At 40.1% G+C, this 22,849-nt stretch overlaps 1 protein-coding gene across 5 annotated transcripts; it reads left to right on the top strand.

The window, feature by feature from the left end:
* The first annotated feature begins 1,640 nt into the window (after positions 1-1,640).
* Positions 1,641-19,203, top strand: LOC113234821. 5 transcript variants are annotated; one of them, XM_026470331.1, is made up of 16 exons: positions 1,641-1,781; positions 2,183-4,166; positions 4,437-4,596; positions 5,065-5,089; positions 5,178-5,194; positions 5,315-5,354; positions 14,453-14,518; positions 15,061-15,171; positions 15,758-15,857; positions 15,988-16,014; positions 16,255-16,373; positions 16,984-17,135; positions 17,201-17,338; positions 17,418-17,677; positions 17,767-17,876; positions 18,889-19,203. In XM_026470331.1, the coding sequence occupies exons 1-16, from the start codon at positions 1,716-1,718 to the stop codon at positions 19,000-19,002; spliced, it is 3,489 nt and encodes a 1,162-aa protein (XP_026326116.1). In that variant the 5' UTR covers positions 1,641-1,715; the 3' UTR covers positions 19,003-19,203. The 5 variants fall into 5 exon arrangements, with proteins under 5 accessions (XP_026326116.1, XP_026326139.1, XP_026326130.1 ...); XM_026470354.1 differs by having other exon boundaries at positions 17,792-17,876; positions 18,889-19,018; XM_026470345.1 differs by lacking the exon at positions 18,889-19,203 and adding an exon at positions 18,315-18,380.
* Positions 19,204-22,849: the final 3,646 nt, after the last annotated feature.

Below are 22,849 nucleotides of genomic sequence, written 5' to 3'. Positions count from 1 at the left end.
CATCTAATCGTCACCTAGATATTGTCAATCGCCATATTGAAGATCCCTTTGTCACTACAAATTCAACTGCTCAAATTCGCGAAAATAAGGGCCAGGAAGAAGGACCTTGTGCTCTCCACATGGGAGTCAATGCGTGGTGGAGATTTATGCTGGTCGAGGGTCACAGGCACGAAACACCAATTGCAAAAACCAAAGTGATCAATTGTGATGGCTTTCCTTTGCGGTATTGAAGTGGTAATTGTGTAGTTTTTTAATAATTGATATTATTGTTATTTTTGTAGCATGTCTATTCACTGCACTACCTTATAATTTTGTAAAAATGCGACCTGTAAAACTATAGTTCATAAATATACCTATGAAAAAACTAAAAGTTACTGCTTTGAAAAATGTGAAACGAATTTTATATATAGAAATCGGATTCTGGTTACTAGGGGTGGACGGAATATTCGTGTGCGGTCGACTATTCAGTAAAAAGGCCACACTTTATAGCAAATGTCCGAAGGCCATGTCCGACATCCGTTTAGCTACTGAAGAAATAAATCCATATATCCTTTATTTATTTTAATAAGAAATCATGTAAAGTTAGTGGCAGCAGGAAGTCAAATAGTACTTACTTAATTATATTAATATTAATGAAAGATTTGTTTCAGATCCAATTACTGTATTATTATGTACTATTGGATAATACGGTTACTTGCTAGGCGTAAAAATGTGCCAGGTAGCATATTGTAGTTTTTCTCTGATTCACAGTTTTAAAATATTTACGTCCTGTTTCAAATTCAATTTTAAAACAAACTTAATTCAAACCAAAATCTGTAAAGAGCCCGAAAATTTGGCTTTTGTTTGAAGAAACAAATAATATGCGATTTATTTGATGATTTCCAAAAACTGTTACTTAAATAATGGATAAAGTAACAATTGTACACTCAATAGAGTGTACAATTTATTAGTGAACATTACGAACAAAGGAGAAGAAACATGAAAATCAGTCAAGGCAAACGTTAACTTAAATAGCTTTAAACCCGAAAACCCACTTGATATCGATGTTAAGTTTACGAGACGTCATTAAACTCAAAACATTATTATGGCTTCTGTAAGGTCGGCACAGTTTGTTACTTGTTTAACGAAACATTTTACATGATTAAATTAGTTATTATAAAATTTGAGCATGTAAGTTGATACAGTTTTAATTCTACGTCTCCGGCGTTATTTCATTGACGAGAAATGTACACATTGTTCTTGTATCTGATTATCACATTACAAAAGGGGTTCTAGCATATCATATTTTTTCTTTCCTTAACCGATTTAGTTTTTAATTTTAGTAAACAAAATTAATAGATTACAAAGATCGAACACAGAAAAATTTTCGTCGACCCGGCGGGACTTGAACCCACGTTCATGCTGCACCGTAGTATTGCTCTAATAAAGGCGCAGCGGGTCGGGAACGGTTCGGCGAAAATTTTTTTAGAGTTCCATCTTTGGATTCATCGTTATAACAAAACTAGTGGAGTTATTTCACAAAAAACGTCAATAAATAAAATTAATACAATTCCAAAATATTTTTTTGCAAAAATCGTCTGCGCACGGCGATGATATGATACTCAAATCAAGTTCAGTCAATTTTGTCAAAAACATCCAGTTGGTTTCGACTGTTTTGTTAAACCGAACTAAAAATGACCTGAATTAAATAATATTTTTACTGCAATACAGCAACTATGTTGTTACGAAGAAACGGTCTCCGCTACCAGAGGCGTTACTTAAGATCCAATTCAAGATATTCGGTAACTTTATTCGTTTATATCCATGAATTCATATTTTGAACGCCAGAACTTGTTATTTATTGTAAGCCATAATTCCCGAGTTTGGACCAATGTTTATCGATTGGTTGTAGCCATGAAAGCAGCATATCTTTACCTTCAAGAATTTTGTAATTTTTTCTGTATAGACGGGCATTGGTACTGACAGTCCTGCCATACCCTTTTCTACGGCGGAGGCACGCAGGAGTGGAGAATTATTAAGCAGTGAGACACTGTTGAACGTGTGTGTGAATTTATTATTTTCTTATTATTTCCAAATATTTAATTTTATTTAATACTGTGTCATTGTCAGTTATAAATTATAAATGTAAATTGACTGTACTAATATGAATGTTGACATATGAATAAATTATTTTTGTCAGCAGTGTCACGTTGCTCCGACCGGATCGGTCGGCGAGTCGATAGATGAGCTGGAACGACAGTTCCTGAACAAATACGAACCATGCGCTTCTCACAAGGAATGCATGAGGCCTCTACATGAGACCAACAGTCTCATCGACACTACTTGTCCGGTAGGCGACACTGATCCTACCAAACGATACAAAGTAAAAGGTTCAGCTAATAATTCCGTAATGTATGACCGATGTCACCGTCCAACAAGACAAGAACGATGTGACCAACCAGCTCGCCCGTCACAAGAGCGTTGTGATCAACCAGCTTGCCCATCACAACAAGAGCGTTGTAATGAACCTACCTATTCTGCACCACCTTCCTCCAGACACCGAACACCTAAACACAGTGTACCTTCTTGGAAAATGCTCCCGACTGAAAAGAGCTCAGCTGCTGGTAATGAAGCCATAAATAAAACAAATAGAAGCTCGTCACTAAATTCAAGATCACCAAGACCGCCATTGGTATCAGATATCGTATCTAAAAATCGGCAACAAAGTTCGCGGTCTGGCACACCGAGAGATTCACCAGGTCATTCCGAATCGAAAAGTCACAAAAGGATTGTTCCAGGTCTATTTTTGAAAGATATCTCGCCTTCCGGTACGGGCGCTGATAGTGAGAGATCTAATACAAAAGACTCAACTCGACGTCTTTCGAAACTAAAAAAAACAGAATTTGTAAAACGTTCTGTAGACTCTAAACAAAGTACTAAGCATAAGCAACAAACATATCAACATGAATCAATGACAGAGGATGAATATAAATCTCCGGCAAAAACACATGACAGCGCAAGTCTTTCTGCGAAAAGCGGTCCAGATAACAGCCTTCGTCTCTCTGGAAAAAGCCGCCCAGATGGCAGTCTTCGTTTATCTGCAAAAAACCGTTCAGAAGGCAGTCCTCGTCTCGCTGCAAAAATTCGCCCGCATGGCAGTTCTCGTCTCGCTGCAAAAAGCGACAAGAAAACAATTTTTAGTCCATCCGACTCGAAACGGTCTTCTGCCGGATCCAGCACCAGAAGTTTTCCAAAAAGTAAACCTTCGCGAAAGTTACCATCGTTGGCGAAATCGTTCAAAATTCGCGTCAAAAATAATAAAAGTAAACGTAAAAAAGAATCTCGCTTAAGTTCTCCAGAGGTTGATGATGGTGAACCTTATATTAGAGTGGACATCAGTCCTCGTAAAGAAACAATTGACGGAAATAATTGTTTGAATACTGAATATCCTGAAAAGAGTCCATGTTCGGATGAAGGTGCTGTCGTGGGTGAAACCGCGCTAAGAGAGACTGCTGCTCAAGATTCACCCCGAATTTCCCCATGCCCATGTTTTCGTTCATTTTTACCAGAGTCCGAAGAAATTAGTCCTAGGCATAGTAGAAATTCTCCTCGAGTTACCTTAGCAGTAAAATCCCGTTCTAAACAACCTTGTTACAATCCTGAATGTCCTAAAAAGGCTGCTTGTAGATCACCGTCTGCAGATGAAGATGTTGTTGCAAACAAAATTCACCATTTTAAACTGCCTTGTTATAATCCCAATTGTCCTAAAAAGAGCCCTCGTAGGTCGATGGGTGCGGATGAAGATGTAGGCCCCAGTAACGGAATTCCCCTTTCTAACCTAATTTGTTCTAATCTGGAATGTCCTAAAAAGAGCCCTCGTAGACCATCACGTGTGGATGAAGATGTTGGCACAAGCAAAGAAATTCCTCGCTCTAAAATACCTTGCTATAATTTAGAATGTTCCAAAAGGAGTCCTCGTAAATCTTCGTGTGTGGATGAAAATGTTTGTCCTAGCAACGACTTTGACCGATACAAGCCGCCATGTCTAACCAGGGGTCCAGTTATCCCCGTGTACGACAGACCGCCTTGTATGGGGTACATGGTTCCACCCGGCGTGAAGGACACTCTGAAAGATATCGTGAATAAAATAACAATATTTGGCTTATCATCTGGAACACCAGAAGTGGGTAGGTATCCAATGATAAGGTTATTAGCATTTTGCGTTAATAGCACGTGGAAGAACCTAATATAATTCAACTTTTTAGTTTTTAATTACACTGATAATACTTAATACTATTTTTAGCCCTAACGTAATACGAGAAATTAAAAAAGGTGAATCTGTAATAATGACATACGATACGAGGTCGTAATTTTTCAAATAACATTGAGTAGGTATCTTAAAATGGCAATCCATGGCACACAGGTATACCATAATATAATAATATATTCGTTTCAAGGCCCTAATAAGCCCGTGACTGGACCTTGTATGAGTACGACCGAAGAGTCCGACACACGGCGCTCGGTGCGGCTCTGCGACGCTAGCACCGCCTGCTCTGGGAATATCGAGGAGCTTTTTTTCAATCGGTACTTACAGAAGAGTGATGCTTCGGTTGACTGGTTAGTTAAGGGAGATTTAAATAATTTTACATTAAGTAATAAAGCTTATCTCACTCTTTGTTTACGTAATTAGCCTGATGTTGCGTAAAGTTCTTTGAAATAGTCGAAAGAATTATTTGCTACATTGTAGCAAATATATTGTAGCTGCTATTGTATTTCGTGGTAATGGTATTTTTACTTTTGTGTAGCTAATAAATTACAATCGAGCAGAAAATCTTTCTGGATATAGTAGTTATATGCTTTAACGTAAGACATAAAATGTGATAGGATTGAAAGGTTTAAAGCAGGAAATGAAATGAACGTTACATACTCCAAAAATAGTAAATCGAGATAACTTTATATGAAGAATATCTAGAGAAAGATGTATTGTTCCATTCGTTTTAATATTATACATTTTTATAAATAGGATTACAATATTATTTATGCCCAATAAACGGTTTATCCATTAAGAACCGCTTTCGTTTTCAGCGATCGCGTTCACGCGTCATTTAAGGTGATGTATTTATAAATTATTGTTAGATGACATTAAAACTTCTGGAATTTGAAAAGATTTTTCGACTTGTTTATTATTTTCATTGCAGGACTCGACTTCACACCCGTGAGTATAATATGACCAAAAATCACTTCTAACCCAAAATAATATAAATTGGAGTCTTTGCCTTCATGTTTGTCACGCTTAATACCGTCACGGTTGGGTAATAAATCTTTATTTCAACAGTGAATGTAAAGCGAATCGGAAATACATTAAAACGCAAAATGTAAGTGAGTTTTATATGGAATAATTTCTTTACATAGTTAACTCTATCGGGTATAGTTTACCACACTTAGACTCGCCTCATTTTATTTGAAGTTTTGTGTAGTTTTACCTTTCAAATAAATAAGTAATGTAGATCTTAATCATTATTCGCAGTTGCTAAGGCCAAGTAGCTTTTATATGTGCTGTTGTAGTAAGTACAGGTACATAACTAACTTTCATGCAAGCTGGTTAAAAATGTAAGACCTGTGACCTGTCGCAACACCATAAGAACGCCTGTGTTTCCTACCCGCAGGGCATAACGGCGAGGCAAGCTGATTTAGTGCATCATCGCCACGCCTGTTTTCGAGCTCTTTCGCTCTCCCCGATTCTTTGAGGTTTACACTCGTGGAGATAAATGTTTTATTATAATGTCAACTGACTGCTACTCCGCTTTTCTTTTGCGAATTCTACAAGTGTCTAAAACCATCGACGAATAAATTTTGTAGGTAGATAGGTACCGTGGTACCACGGTTTTTTTATTAAAATGAAATCTTCCATTATAAAACAAATATTATGACCTTGTGCCTCCCGTTCTTCGAAAATGTAAACGTATCGGTTCGGAAGGCAATATGAATTACATATTTTCATTATGTGGTATAATACAAAAGCTATTAGGTTTGATGTCGTGCTAAAACCTCAAGTTTTGGCGTTGACTTTATTTGCGGCACAGCTTATCGTTCGTGAAATATCGTATGTTTCTGTATTTGCACGCTATAAATGTTTTATTATAATTGTAATCGGCTAAAATAAGTAAGAGCCACTTTGAGCGTTCAATTTGAAACTATCGACATTAAATATATTCAGGAAATGAAACAATTTTTCCGGATTTAAATCGCGTATATTTGTTTTTACAAACAAACCAACGTTTCGGGCCCTTTACAGGTCCCACGGTGAATGTTGACCATGGCATATACGCCATTTAAATCCGGAAAAATAGTTTCGTTTCCTATGTGTAACAATCGCGAAAACCTAAGAACTCGATATTAAATATATTGTTTTACTTTGAAATAACTAAAATAGCTAATTCTGTACATGCGTAAGCACGCGTTTGAAGATTCTTAAATCATAAAGTTATTAAAAATAGCGTTGTATTATTTTTGTACGCGAGTGTAGAGCCACTAATGGCGCAATGTGTCGAAACAGCTAACCGGGTGACAGCGGAAACCGGCGCCCATGCGCACCTTATAGGAAAGCTCTTTAATGAATGCGATACGGGGTGTGTTTATTGTACATACAAACTCTGTTTTAATTCTGAAAGTAACTTTGGGTTTTCTCTTTTCTTATATGCAGGAGTTTCAAAGAAGGAATTAGATACTTTGTTAGGTTACTGATGGATAATTTGTAGGTTTGAGTACCCTAGACCCATGCCAAGACGGGATCGTAAAAACTATGACATCACGACCGATATGGCTTCCTATTACCAGATACAAAGTTGTTAGTATAGTCTGGATATAAATACTCGTGTTGATGAAAATGAATCCGTAGCTAGTGACTACGTTTATCTGTTTACCATCAAGTTTATGATCACTTAAAATAAAGCTTCTGTTTACTTATTTTCCCATTCAACACAAACACTCTATAAGTCCTTTACGGTTTACCATTCTACACAGTTAAAAATACGCAAACGTCATGTCTCCCCTTACGACGAGGGAAAAGGAAACGAGGTGCGGGGGGAATATTTCACAATGATTTTAAATTAGTTCCAAAATCTTCCGTTGAAATATAGTTTTTCTGTAGTGTGAGAAGTTAGTGGGGCACCGACTTCCTCCAAAATGCCTATTTGCGTCCGACTAAAAATATACATGCAACGACTGCACGGCTGGAGGTGCAGTGTTCTGCGTACGCGCAGCTAACGCAGTGTTTACTTACTGTTTAGTAGTAAACAGTAGATTTAGTGTTGTACAATTTGTTGTATAATTTACTTGGTGTGTTTATTGTCTTTTGTATGAATGAAATTGTTTATTTTGCGATTCGATTATATTCATCCGCGTTTTTTAGTCGCGCAATTTTCCTAATACATAGTGTTGAATTACAACGATCATAAGGTTACATTTATGCAGGTGCATAGTAAATTATTTATAGTCATGTCAGAATGATGTTCAATGGGTTAGTAATGTGCGGGGACTCGGATAATGCCAGTGACGTTACGAAGGTAGGTGTTTATTACTTTTGAAAAAAAAAGTATGATTTTTTTTCACCGATTTTGGGTGACTAATTGAGTGAGTATCTCTTCCTAGCGCAAATAGGTATGCTCAATCAAATGTGCTCAAAATTTCCGAACAATAGAAATACTTCATCAATCAATGTTAACGATGCGATACAGGCGCGTGCACTGACTAATGCACTCCTACTAGACTTGAAAATAACAGTTTCATTTCTAGAATTAAAATCGGACGGACTACACCTTGAGGTTTTAATAGGCTCTGCAATTCGATTTTGTTACAAGTTTCCTTGTTACTTTAAAGGTTTTTTATTTTCATTTATTTTGTAATAGGAGAGCGGCGCAGGATCGAGCCTACTGAGTTGCAGTGGCGTCGGCGGATCTTGTGATGGTGCGCGCGCGCAGTATTATCACAATAAATTGCTCGCGACGCTTCAAATCGTAATTATCATTATTTTTGTTTAATTTTTTATATTAAAGTTTTTTTTTTATAAAATATAACGTTGAGGGAACAAGTCTGCAGGCAGGGAATTCTACTCCATAGCCGTTCGCTATATAAACGTGGAAGCGTAACACTTCCTGCGAATCTTTGGAATATCCACAACATAGGGGTGGAAACCAAGCCTACGCCTAGTCCCTCGGTGATGGAAAGGGGAAGGCGGAATTAAATCGTGTAATTCCCCGTGATATATCCTGTAAAATACCGACAAGCAGGCAACTTTACGGCGGTGTTTAAGGCTTTGCAGCGTCGCTTCCACTAATTCCGAGTCACCAATAAGCCTCTTGACACGATTGTCAATTGAATCCAAAGTGGCCAGTTGATACGTAGCAGAGCTATCCCAAAGGTGGCAGCAGCACTCCATGTACGACCGGACTTGTGCTTGGTACAGCTGAAGCAACTGTCCCGGTGTAAAGTAACGCCTCACCCTGGAAAGGATGCCAAGCTTCCTTGCTGCATTTTTGGTCATGGATTCAATGTATCTGCCGAAGTTCAAATTGGACGACAGGTCCATTCCAAGTAGCTGGAGGCAGTCGGCTATCGGTATGGATATATCATGAAAAGTCGGAGTCAGCTCGAAGGGACTCCGTTTTGTGGAGAATAAACACGCCTGAGTTTTGGTAGCGCTAAATTTGACAAGATTGGCATCGTCCCAATCGGAGACTGCCTGGAGTGTTAAATCCAAACGGCTAACCATGCACTCTCGACAAGACTAGATTTCCTCTCCACTGACCCTTGCATTGGTCAAGTACCTATCTACAACTGCTGTCATCAGCATACGCAAAGGTACCTGGAATCAACATATCATTGATGTGCAGCAGAAAGAGAGTTGCAGACAGTACGGAACCCTGCGGAACTCTCAGGAATCTATCACCATATGTTCGGAAGTGTAGCCTTCTAAGACCGCTCGAATCGAACGTTCACTCAAGAAATCCGACATCTAATTGCAAAGGTCAGTGGGAAGCTCATATGAGGGAAGCTTACTTAAAAGGCTTACGTGCCAGACCTTGTCAAAGACTTTAGAAATGTCCAAAGACACTGCAATTGCTTCAAGTCGACGAGTCTCATGTGCCTGTTATTTCTCCAGCACCATTACCCTTCAAAACCGGAACGCAATAATGCTCACATTACTGCTTGTCGGCAGAAATTGGTAAGGGATATTACTTCCACTATAAGAATGAACTCTTTCACAAGGAGCTCTACAGTACTGAAGTTCAGTGTGCTGAGTTGATTATCCTCAATCGTAAGTAGTGGGCAAAAATTGTCAACTGCATGAGAAGTACCCAGTTAGCACACAGAATTTAGCATAAGCTAAGGATATTCTACACGTATTTAAACGTTATATAGAGTAACCGTGGGATTTAACACATTTTGTAGAAATACAAAAGTACATAACAAAAATAACGTATAAACAGACTCATATAGGTAATATATTCTGACACATTCGTTCTGCTACCTACGGACGAGGACGAAGTTGAGCGAATCATAGTGAATCTTGGTGGATATCTCGGGCTCTTTTCTAAAAAGATTCAAACATATGTTTACTTTCCCTATAACGTACCTGTGTAATCGCTCCTTTTCTACCGGTGTCTTCCCTGAACCTGTGCCGTTAAGCTCGCAATTGTCCATCCTCTCTTCAAAAGTGGGGATAAAAGTCAAATAAATAATTACCGCCCTATCTCTATTCTACCCACCTTATCTAAAATCCTCGAGAGGCTACTCAATAGCAGACTGGTCAATTTTCTTGAAAGGAATCTACTGCTGTCTGCCTCAAAATACGGTTTCCGGTCTGGAATCTCCACTAATAATGCTGTATTAGATCTTACTAATACAATTGTTTCTAAACTTGATGACAAGCAAAAGGTGATTGCAGTCTTCCTCAACCTCGCCAGGGCTTTCGACACTATCTCGATTCCTTTACTCATCAAAAAACTTGAAAGGCTTGGTATTCGAGGTCTTCAGCTGGATCTTTTTGCTAGTTATCACAGGTAGACGGTAGTATGTGAGGATTGGGGATTGGACCAGCGCTGAACTACCGATCACGTTCGGCGTGCCCCAGGCAAGTATAATTGGCCCCACTCTATTCTTAGCCTGTATCAACGACCTCTGTAATAAGCAGCTAAACAACGGTTTCATCTTCACGTATGCTGACGACACCGCCTTAATCTTCTATGGTGATTCCTGGGAGTTTGTGTTTGACTTTGCGCAAGTGGGTTTCAATTCTGTTTCCTAATGGTTTTCTCACAACCTCCTCACCCTCAACGTGGGAAAAACTATGTATCTCACGTTTTCAATTACAAGTCGTGGTCTACCATACTCCTCTGCATTCTCTATAACTGCACACTCGTGTCCATCCTTTTCACATGATTCCTGCTGCTGTCCGTCTTTAGTCCGTACACTGTGTGAAGTATCTGGGTGTCCAGCTGGATAGCACACTTTCCTTTCGCTATCATATTGACGGTCTGACCCAGAGGTTACGTAAATTGATTTTGCCACCACGTTGCAGCTGTGAAAGTTTTAAGACTTGTGTGTTTAGCACTCTGCCAATCCCTCACATCCTATTGCATCTCTGCATGGGGTCGCATCTTCTTAAACTGGAACGCACTCAATGCGCGATACTCAAGGTGGGATGGCGTCTCCCCTACAGATACCCGACCTTTATAAAACCTGTAAGGTCCTGACAGTACGACAGCTTTTTGTTCTTCAAATAGCTTTGACCACGCACACTCTTATCCCCCCTACGACCCGAATAAACTGTACACCGTACGTTTTAAACATACTGTTTGTCGCTCAGTTAGTGTTTCCACTAGTTTAGCTCAACGTCATTGTTATTTTCTGGGAGGATATTCATATAATAAATTAAACAAAATCCTTAATATTCGCCCATTGTGCAGAGCGGAATGTAAAAAAGTTATTACTGATTGGCTGACCACTCTCGACTACGCGTCGAATGAAAACATACTTATTTTACTGAAATACGTAGCGTAGTATTCACACACACACACACACACACACACGCATGCACGCACACACACGCACACGCATGCACGCACACGCACGCACGCACACACACACACACACACACACACACACACACACACAGACAGACACACACATTTGTATTTTTATTTTAAGTTTATGCCAAGTTTTCTTTTACACTAAGAGGGAGTGAGCCTGGTGATCTGTAACACAGGTTTCCAACCTAGTACTGACTCCAGCTCTTACTAAGGCGCTTGTTATTTGTTATTTTATTTTTAGTAATTAATAATTGTATTTTTAATGTATTCATATACTGTAACTATACCTTATTGAGAGAAATAAAGCATATTGTATTGTATTGTACTATTCTACGATTCAAATTTCCAGTATTCATTATAACTGAGTTTAAACCGTTTTCGACTCAAAATCTGTAATTTCGCCGTTGATTATCTAAATATCCTCTAAGCCCTTCTACAGCATATATAGTAGGTACATTGTGTTACAAAAGCGGTTAAGTGGGCAATTACGAACAGAAGGATATTCAAGCAAATAGTTTAATGGTCCGAATATTTGCAATTGCTATTCCGTCTGTGTGGCATACTATGTTTTACATCACTCTTGCGAGGGAAACACAAAGTTATAGACTTAAAAATGTCATTCATATTATATTAACAAAATTTTTAATTACCTATCTCGAATAAATCTGATCACGTTATCATCTTGGCGGCGGAAATAGGTGAAGTGGCAGTACTTCCCTGGCCGAACTGTTTCTCAAGGAGCTATACTGCTACTAAAGCTTATAATTACAAAAGTGTGTGTTAGATAATGCTAAAAATATTACAAAAATGGATTGGGGGACCTCCAGTAATATTAGAAACAGTAAAAAAATTCAATCATTTGCTGCACATAGATACTGATTCACGGAATTCCGTAAACCATGGAGAAAACCGGGCCGACAATATTTTGATAAAATTTACAACACGTCTGATGGAGGTTAATAGTTTGCTGAAATTTACCAACAGCACAATACATATTTTCATTAATTTATTAAATTATTATAACATGTAATAACAGGCTTGCTGACTTATGAATTTGTTTGAGTACAATTTCGCCAACACGGCCGTGGGGTGGTGGTCCAGAGATCCGCAACTGGGACGTTTTATCAATTAATATAGTTTTTACCACTATTATACATATTTGGAACAAATAAATAATGTTCGTGTTATGTATTTATTTTTTTCATAATATATTTAGGTACTCAAGTAGATAAATTATTTTCATTTGTTTATTAGTTTCTTTTTTTGATTTTGTTTACTTAGTTACAAAACAAAGACGAAACTTGTCGGGTGCAATGCGAAAGCCTCGCGGTGGCAGAGTCGCGCATCGCCACGTTGACCTTCCGTGCTGACCAGATGAGGTCAGAGCTCGAACAGAAGACTAAAGAGGTACGCGAGATACTGGGATACATACTGCAAAGCCACTTAAAACCCAAATGGGTAATTTTCATTGAATTGTCTACATTTTGTTTCACAGCAATTAGTGTATGCTTTGTTAAATGGTACAGATACGCAATCTTCGTGACGCGTTGAACACTTGTCGCACAGACATCGCCAAGAACGACTTTTCGATGCAGGCGCAGGTAATTCAATATATAATGCATAGATGTTCCATAGGCACATACCTTACTAACTTAACTGTGTACATTTCTAAGGTTTTATAAACCAATGATAAATATTTTTTATATTATTTTTAAACACAATCCAACAACGCTTAAAAATATTCAATATTGTTTTTGTTGGTGTCGAGTAAGAACGAAGTGTTGAGAAAAGAGACACGCTTAGAAGAGACTAAAAATACAAGCAAGCAAGTTTAAACAAAATTTTGAATTAACTGGAGTCATTTTAGGAAGTGGAAAAGCAGAAAAGTATTGTGAAGACTCTGCAGAACAACTTGTCCGTCATCGAGGAACTTTACCGAGAGTGTTTTTACGAAGTAAGTTGACATTAAGATAGTCACTGTTAATTTGCTAGAATATTACAGTTCAACCGAATGGATTGAAAATTGATCATTTAATCCTAAAAATATTATAATGGAAGGGCTTGGATGGTTTTCATGTAAGATAACTTTATTATTTTAAATTATTTTATTAGGTAAATTATTTTTTGATGAATTTTAATTTGTTTGTGTAGAGTTTGAAACAATATGATTTCAAATTTATCAAACGTTTTATGCACTACAAGATGAGTAACATACGAGAATTATGTCACAGGTGTATCTATTGGTACAATTATAAGTATTTACTTGTTTTCAGACAGCTAAACAAGAAGCGATAATAGAGACTCTACGGAAGTCATGCCTCGACATAAGATTGATGGATAAGGAGAAGGCGGACCGGATAGGGAAGTTGCAGAACGTTATTAACAACCAGAAGTGGTCTTTGGAACGGTGTCAGGTAAATTAGGTAGCTATGTTGCGTGTAAATGATTGATGAGAGGTTTCTGCAGTTGAAGCAAACCTAAATCTAAAAAACCCGGATCCACTTCGGATGTCGCTTGTGCACTAAGTCTGATTCCAATCCGATAAAATATGAATATCGCTTGTACACCTACAGATAAAACGACGCTTCGGACACCTGTGACATTTCGGACCGTCATTTTTCGGATCCGGAAACGATACGAATAAGAATATTTTTTAAATCTCCTTCTAACACTTATCTTTTCTTAAACTGTAATATAGTTTGATTGTAGTTTTTGTTATCATGTTAATTATTTTTCAGAATATTGCAGCTGATGTAGAAACGTTGAAATTGGAGATATCAAACTTCCTGAGCAACTCTAACAATGATTCAGTAAGACATCTTTTATAGTGCGCTGCATTTCTTGTGATCATAAATTGTGAAGAGACTATCCGTGAAATATTGCTTTTTATACGCTGTGTTATTATATTCGCTTCAACAATAAATAAAATACGTAAAAATCTTGGCCCTTGTTTGACTTTGATGATCAGGGCATGTGGGAACGCGAGGACTCGCTGGTGACGGAGGTAGGCGAAGATCTCCACGACATCATGGAGCAACTGCAGGTGCTCAGAGATATGCTCGCTGTATGTATTGTGTTTTCACGTGTTGTTATCGTATTTTTCAGTTTGCTTGCTTGCTTGTCTGGTGTTCGTGTTTTTTCGTTTTTTCATTTCAAAAGTTGAAAAGGTTAAGATTTTGTGTTGTATTTACTTTCTTTTCCTATTTTGTGTGTATTTCTTATGAACATTCTTTCCACATTTTATTTCTTTGTCATCTGAATATTTAATATGCTTTTGTGTTTTCCCGTGGTTCATGGAATTAGTTGTCCCAAACCCGTTGTACATTATTAATTTTACTTTTGCCTGTATCATACCCATTGCACGAATGCCGATTTGTCCACAGGATGATTGTTCGTGTGCTCTGAAGCAGGAAAACGAGAGGCTCAGACAGATTGTTGGCAATATGGAGGTGGGTGTTGTCCACTTATGACTTAGCTATTTTATTAAGATTGACCTTGCTGAAAATTTTCAATTTTTTATAGAAAATAGACACATGTCATTGTCGTACCTGATGTACAGTGAGTATGGTACGGGTTTGTCTAAAAAATAACCATGTATCAAAAAAGTGCCTCACTGCATTATTTGTTATATACTTACACTTTATAAAAAATATGTCATTTCGGTCGACACTGACACGTAAGGTCGTGATATAAATTTACCATCTTTGTGTTCGAAAAAGACTGCTAGATTCGGCGCTACTAGTAAATTTCATTAAAATACAGGCACAGGCATTCATGCTGAAAATAAGTCAAAACTGGCTTCTGGTAGACTGAAAGCTAGATGTCTAAGCAGTACGCAGAGATAAAAACACTTTTGTGCAGTACAATTGCCATTTGATGCTATGATTCCTACAGAACTTGAACCCTAAGCACATCTTTTTATAAATGTAATATTAATACGATATTTTAATTATTTGTCAAAGTATCAAGAACAAAATGAAATAATTCACAGAATCAGCTCGGAGATTATCATCAGCGGATGTGTGCGGTGGAATGCGCGCTCAAGAATAAGGACGATATCATCAAGAAGTACAAAAAACTCCTTGACGAAAAGGGAGAAGAGGTTGGCTCGTTGACTTGTCTAGTTTGCACGGAGCAGTAATTCGATGGCCCGTCGAATACGATTCTCTGTATGTGGGTCATTAGATATTCTAAATTAACTATAGTTCTTGTTTACCTATTCTATTGAAGTCTACCACGAAATACGACACTACGTGACTGCGTCTGCAACGCAGCTCTTGCGTACTAGATAACGTCAGTTTTACGATGAAAGTAATATGGAAATTCGATATGATAGCTGATTTCACGTTTCGGAGTATGAGCTAATATCAAATCACGATCACTGTACGCGTTTCGTTTCGATACGAAGGTAAAACGTGGATCTTTGCTCGTTATTTCGCATTTCGTGGTAGAGCCACTGATTATTGGTTCGGTTGTTTTTTACATTATCATTGTTCTATTATTATACATATACTTCATTACAAATTTAGTTCTTTGCAACTTATTGTTGTACCTTAGAAATAACTGCAGACCGCTTCTTTGCTTCGCCGCCAACTTGTATTTTTCGTCGTAGTGAATATGTAAGTGGGAAATAACTGCTTCGATTTTTTGGAACTGAAGAGATTATTTCAATCCAACACAATTTTCAGCTGGAAAATGCTCAACAACAAATCGCAGGGCTAACAGATAAGGAGAGGGATCAGAACTCCAACCGCGAATCTATCATGGAGCAATTACAAAAGACTCAAGGTAATTTTGTCCCATATAAAACTATGTTTTGGTGTAGGTGCCTACATACTCATGGGGTGGATCTTTGAGACCCGAACAAATAATTGATCCATCAACATTTAAGATGAAATATTTAATTTGCCTTTTACAGAAATTCGAGTGAAAGGAAATCGAGTTTGTAAGATCCCATTTTTTACATACGTTCGAACTGTTGGACGTTTATATTTTATGTTTTTGTAGTTTCTTAGTTAGGTACTTGTTACTGTCAGACATTTTCGCGAACTCAACGTGTCCTTAAGATAACGAAGATGATTTGATCTCCCATATTTAAAAGGTACGTCGCATTAATTTGCCAAAGTAAACAAATTGCAATTAATTAAATATTGCTTTTTTTGACATCCACCTGGCGACTTTGCAGGGGTGTTGCAAGAACGGACAGCGGAGCTCGCGTACGCGGAGCGCAAGTGCGCCGAGCACGAAAGCACCATTAACGAACTGCGCGAACAGCTAGAGAAAGCCGACCGCATTATTAAAGAGGTAAGGAACATGGCGATCACTCGAGAACAGAAAAAGTGCATTAATTTGTTCGTTTTGAATAAATCTGCCGCCGTTAGTCGAAAGGGCGCAAGTGACAAAAACTCAAAACCGAGAAAACTAATGTATAAAGAAATCAAATCAAATATGTCTACTTTTCTCTTGCGATATCTTCATACTTTATCCAGCTACGAAAAAATAAAAATAATGACAGATCGGCCTTTTTTTACTGATTACGGTAGTACACGTATAACATTTTTTTTGAAGAAATGTCACATGCGCCCTTTCAACTAACGGCGGCAGGAGTTGTAAGGGTAGCTTCCCTTACTCTAAGTTGTAGTTTGCTGGAGAGTCAATCAGTTTATCACTGGAACGGGATGTTAGTAATGAAACGTGTCCGCACTCAATGATTCCGTTTATTGAACTCTAAATAAAGTAAACACGTAATAGCTTTTTATGTTAAAATCTACGTCAGCGTATATAGTTTTGCAATTATTATAATATTTTCCTAAGTATGTCGAGGTAGCTCGTACAGGAGTCGTGTCCCGACTTGACGGGTAAGCAAAGGGTCGCAGCGGGAGTCGACTTATTTGATTCCGTCGCGAACGAACAGAACGTGAAGGTGCGCAGCGAGGTGGCGCACCTGACCCAGCAGGTGGCGCTGTGGCGGCGGCAGCTCGTGGACAGCGAGGCGCGCGTGCGCAGCGTCGAGGCCGAGCTGCAGCGGACGCGCGCGCGCGCCGCCGAGGCGGAGGCGTGCTACCGGTGAGTGCGGCGGCGGGCGGCCGGCGCCGTGCTGCGGCCGAGCTGACCGAAGCTGGCCTGCGCAGGGACAAGGCGCAGAGCGCGGCCGCGCTGCAGGAGCAGCTGGAGGACGCGCACGGCCGCGGCGCGCAGCTGTGCGCGGAGGCGCGCCGCGTCGTGCAGGGCGTGCGCCACTGGGTGCGCAACATGAAGCAGCAGCAGCGGTACTCGCACGTGCTTTGCGGCTCTGTCTCCTTCCGCGTAAGGCAACCGACTATCCGAATTTCCTTCCTAACGTTCCAGGGAGCAAGAAGCGAAGATAAACGAGCAGACGGCGACGATAGCCGTCCTGGAGGAGACCTTAGGGATGCCGAGGAGGGCTTCGCCCGTCGCCTCTCCGGAGACCCCCTTCGTCGGCGCGCCGGTCAGGTCGTCGACTCGGACCGGGCAGACGCTCGCCGGCCGGTTCCGGTCGAGCGAACGACCCGAGTGCGACTTCTGCGATTCGTGTAAAGACACATCGGCCGACACCGAATTACCTACGACTTCCCGCACGGACAAAAGTTAGTCAATTACAAGTATTTTTCTAACAACCCAGTAGCTACGTACGTGCGCATCTTAGTAGTTCGGTATGGAAAATGTCCCGTTGCAGCAAGCAATCAGGTCTGTCGATGCAGGCAGCGCGACTGCGAGCGGCCCGGCTGCTCGCCGCCGCCCGAGCCCCCGCGGCGCCAGCTCAAGGTGAAGATGTGCGAAAATATGGTGAGATACCGACACGAAATACTCATTACTCGTCACACCTACCTACGGAACCTAAACCAAATATGACTCCAAGCCCGAGCCGATGGTGAAGGTTTTAAGGGCCCCGACGTTTGCAGTTGTTGTACCGCCCATGGGCACACTAACTATGTTTTTCTTCACACTTGCGTAGAAAGTAAAAAGGATTAGAGCTAGGCTTTTGTCGGTGGAGTAATCGCCGTTCTGATACGACACGATTATCTTTTTCCCTTACCTGATCTAAACATCTAACTCCGTGTCTCTTTCCTTTGATCTTCCTTTCTACGTTGTTTCTAAGGACACACGTATGCCGTTGTGTCCGAGTATGCAAGTTAGTTTTTTTAAATAAATTCAAAAGCCTACTTTTTGAGGTCGCGGTACTAACTTACGCGATGGGCGAGCCGACCACGCTCTTATGCTCAGGCCCCACAGACGCCTGTGTGGCCAGAGCATTGTCGTGCGGCGGGAGCGTAGAAGGGCCGTATGATGAAAGTTCCCTTTCCGAATGTCCCGTGCGCGGCCAGCGCTGCGCAGTGCGCCTGCGCGCGGCCTCGGCCGGCGCCGGCCCCTGGCGCCGCGACGGCTGCGACGCCCGCTGCGCCTGCCGCCGGCCGGCCCGCGCCCGAGCCGACGTAAGTCCACCAGCCGTGTCGACCCGTGCGGCGGCGTTCTCTTCTCAACCGTGCTCGGAAATGTTTGCATTATTATTTCCTTCGCAAAAATGAGTTTAGTGAGAGGAACGACGATACAGTAACAGACTGTCCTCCGTCTAATTTGAAACGAGCAAAAACAATTTGTCACAGAAACTTGTTTCCGACTAAGAACAAACAAAAATACGTGAAGTTTACGATTGCTTTTTCTGTTCCACGTTCTCCTTCATTCAACAATTTTTTATTATTTCCTCGCATTGTTTGAGAAAAGCACTATGTACCTCGGCGGGCACTGGGATTGCCCGACTCGTGTAATTCAAATAATTGTACATAATACTTGTCTGCAGGGGCCTTTGTCACCAACGGCGGAGCTATTTGAGCGCGTGGAACGCCTGCAGGACGCGTTGACTGATGGACAGAGACGGTGGCAATCCCGCGGTTGTAATACGGCACATCAATGATAAGATTAATGTTAGAGTTTTTGTGGCGGTGTACATTGACAAGAACCCTCATAGTACACAATTTATGGTTGTCCTTTTTTTTCGCGGGCTTATAAAGCGGAAGGACTTTCAAGTTAGAAAACTCCACAACCTCATTAAGAAGACTTTGTTAACTGCATTTAAAATAACAGTATTGTTTTACTAGTCCCATTGTAGTTTGCTAATCTAATTTATTAATTATTTTAAATGTATTCTTAATATAATTTTGTTCTGTTGTCTACAGACTTGTTTTATTTTAATACTACAAATAAATTAAAAAAAAATTTCTTTGATGTAAATAGGGGAATAGGTATCAATTATCATTTCAAAAACGGAAGTATCATTTTCTGGAAAATTGCTTTTATTTAAATTAAAAATTGAAAATTCGCAAAATAACAACAAAAATGAATTGCATTGTCTGAACAATAGTATATTTAACTTCCTTATTTTGGCACTATTGGTTCTTTCAACAGTTTCGGAACCAATTAATTAATTTTAATGCCAACATAAGGCAGTATTTGATTTATACACTTATTATTTTCTTCATTGTTCAATCCATGAAATACACAAGGTGACCCAACAATGCGCCGAAAAAGAATCTTCTGGATAAATTTATTATTTTTAAGTGTACATTACAATGATTAGAGAAGATGACCTCCTCCACGTTTGCTTGTCTCTTTAATACCATTTACCTCACATATACTCTGACAAAGGTTTGGTGCAATTTTGAATGAACGTCTGCAATTATATTGAAATTTTGGACGAAGTTCGGCAATTGTTTTTTAATCGCAATTTATTCGGTAGTTATTTTCTATTACACATAAATAAGATACTAAATTTATTTGACAACGTATTATTGGGTCACCCTGAACTAAACAATACATATTAACTATCTATTAAAAGGTTTACACAACCCGCTTAATACTTAGGTACTTGGATTCATTTTCTCATGCAGTGCACAAAAAATGTTATAAAATTTTAGACTCGTACAGGTTCACATCCAAAGTGGTTAATTTTATCCGTACGTTGACCAAAAATCTGCATTAGGCAGTAATATGAAGGTGCATTTAAGAACCTCTGGAAGCAGTTGAAAAGTTCACCTTGAATTTATCGTGCTGAGTTGGATTTAGGCATTTATGCTACATTTTAAGCACTCTACACGTTCACATAAAATTGACCACATATTTGTTGTTTTTGCAGATCAACCAGGTCAGGTTACAGATGGCCTTTAGCATCAAACTTTGTTGATGTTGACTTGGCAGTCGGCAATGTTTAGGAATGGTGCACTTCAAAATTCTTGAGTTATTTAATGATAATTTAGTTCTTGAATTATCACCAATAACTTGATTAGAACATGCAATGTCATTAAGCGATATTTATCACATAAATAAATCGTTCCTGCTCTGACCATTTACCAGAGACAATTCAGAACAGTTTGTACAGAGCTGTGAACACATTGATTTCCATTACATTCCGTGTCAACGCATCTATTGGCGACGACAACATTACCCCAGCGGCAACTATCCATACTCAGGAACAGTGACTTTTACATTTTTTTTGTTTTAATGTGAATTTTTTGTTTAGTTGTTATGATATTAAGGGACGGGACGAGCATCGCTTACCATCGTAAGCGACGCGCCTGTCCGTAACAGTTGCAGTGCCACACAGAGTTTCAATATCTCAAAGATCTGAGGGGCACTGTCACTGCGCCCGTCACCCTGAGACATAAGTTGAAAAGTCCCACGTGACTGTAATTTCACCAGCACTTTTCCCTTGAACAGGAGCGCAGTAATGCTCTCATTACTGCTTTTCGGACGACCTCTTCAATGTTATGACGTTAGAAGTAAAACAGGTACGTCAGGATACAGGAAGACTGAAGCGTAAGTCTCCGTGTGTACCGTAATGGTATGCACGACGTCACATTGTTATCTTGCAGGTACCGTAAAGGAATATTCTCGTCGCCAATAGAGTCGTCACTGCCATTGCAGAGCATACGCCAAGCGCTGCGACTTTTCGTGCCACGAGTTCCGTGAGCGGATTGATGTGTCCCTGTTGTAACCGTGTCCCAAATAAAGTTCCGTGGATGGAGCCTCCGTGCCGAAGCCTGCCGGGGTGTCCGCCGAGGTCGCGAAGCGCGGGCGCCGCGGCTACTTGGTCCAGCCGCGCCACATGGACACGAGGCTGGCGGCCGCCGACGTCACCAGCGACGGCGCGGGCGCGGGCGGCGTGCCGCCCAGCTCCTCCATCTGGGCCAGGCCACTGTAGCGGCGGAGGCCCCCCGCCCCCGCCGCCCCCCGCCCCGCCATACGTACCTCGTGCGCCTCGGGCCAGTGCAGGTGCTCGGGCGGCTCGGAGTCGTCGGCGTCGGGCTCGGCGCCCGCCCAGCCGTCGTCGCACGCCGCCCACTCCTCCGCCAGGGAGCTGCTCATCCAGGCCTCCACCCTGCGATTACGCGTGCAGGGATTTGCGGAATACTAGCGACCTCGCGGGACTACGTCGCCGACGCCTTAGACGACAACTTTTGTTCCGTGAATTTGTAATACTCATCAGATTAAAATATATTTAAATAGATCGCTCTAAACGGTAATAACCCCGCGCAGAAGGGAAGAGGGAGTCGTCGCGGAGGACGCTTGCACCTTTGAACTTGCTGCCAAATTAAAAAGTTAAAACTAAAAGAGTTTATTTTTGATAAATATATTATGTTTTGTAAAAAGCCACGGAACAAAAGTTCTTGTTTATGATGTTAGTTAGTATAGCCCTGAGAGGTTGTCAGTATTTTAAAAATAACCCTGTATAACAGGCGTCGGGCGGGACCCCCGCTGCACCCGTTTTACTCGCGAGTAGGTACTTCTCGTGCAACAAACGTATAGCTTGGGATTTTTTACGCGACCCAAACTTGCGAACGGAACGACCGGAGCCACCGGTTACACATTCACGACGCTATCGAAATATTTTTTTAAATCGTAATGCGTTGCCGGTAGCGTCATTTACATGCGCTATGCCAGCGAACGCACCGGCTCTTCTAAATCGCTCTTCCTCGGTACGAATACGTGGGTGGCGGTTCCTGCCCGTGCGAGGTTGGTTGGGCAGGTAACCCACCCACCAGCAAAATATGTAGGCATTTCATTACGCTTCTTAACATTGTAGTTTGTGCCAAATAGCATAGCAATAGCGATCATTCACTGACTTTCATCCCGAACACACAATTCGCAAATATTTCCCCACAAAACGTCGTAATTTTGGCATCGCGTGATTAACATAATGAATGTCAATGACGTAACTTAAAATATTTATTAAATTGAGGTATATCACTCTGCGAATTTGAACGTTGTAAGCATCACAGTTTTATTATTTCAATTAAGATTTATTATATTATTGTAATGATAATATTATGTTTATTAAAATAAATGTTATATTACAATGGCACAATAATACTAATTTTAAATAAAACTGATATTTAAAGTTCGGTTCATAATAAGTGTAAGTAGTTTCTTTAGCTTTATAATTTCAAAAATATAAAAATATATCACTTTCTTTTTGACATGCATAAAAAATACGACAGGTATCTAAAAAAAAATTTAGTAATGTTTTTACTTGCTTTTGACGCTAGGTGTGCATAACCTCTCGGTTATTTTCGTTTACATAATATATTAAACTGTATTCCGTGTGGGAGTAATTCCGTCGGTTTCGGTAATATTAACATTTTAATTTTGGTATTTTGTTTTGTTTTGTCGATTTTTTATTCACTACATCTTTATTTGTTGTCAAACGAAGATCAAAACGTGGGATAAGCCATCAGTGCCAGGACCATCTACTGGCAAATTCAGTA

This window comes from Hyposmocoma kahamanoa, unplaced genomic scaffold, assembly GCF_003589595.1.
Source record: "Hyposmocoma kahamanoa isolate Upper Pololo Valley unplaced genomic scaffold, ASM358959v1 102, whole genome shotgun sequence".
NCBI lineage: Eukaryota > Metazoa > Arthropoda > Insecta > Lepidoptera > Cosmopterigidae > Hyposmocoma > Hyposmocoma kahamanoa.
This window is presented reverse-complemented; position numbering and strand designations above follow the sequence as displayed.

Coding starts and splice junctions, on each gene's coding strand:
- LOC113234821 (XM_026470331.1), top strand. CDS start 1,716: ATGTTGTTACGAAGAAACGGTCTCCGCTACCAGAGGCGTTACTTAAGA. Junction 5,355..14,452: donor AATACATTAAAACGCAAAAT/GTAAGTGAGTTT, acceptor ATTTGTCCACAG/GATGATTGTTCGTGTGCTCT. Junction 15,172..15,757: donor TTGACGAAAAGGGAGAAGAG/GTTGGCTCGTTG, acceptor CACAATTTTCAG/CTGGAAAATGCTCAACAACA.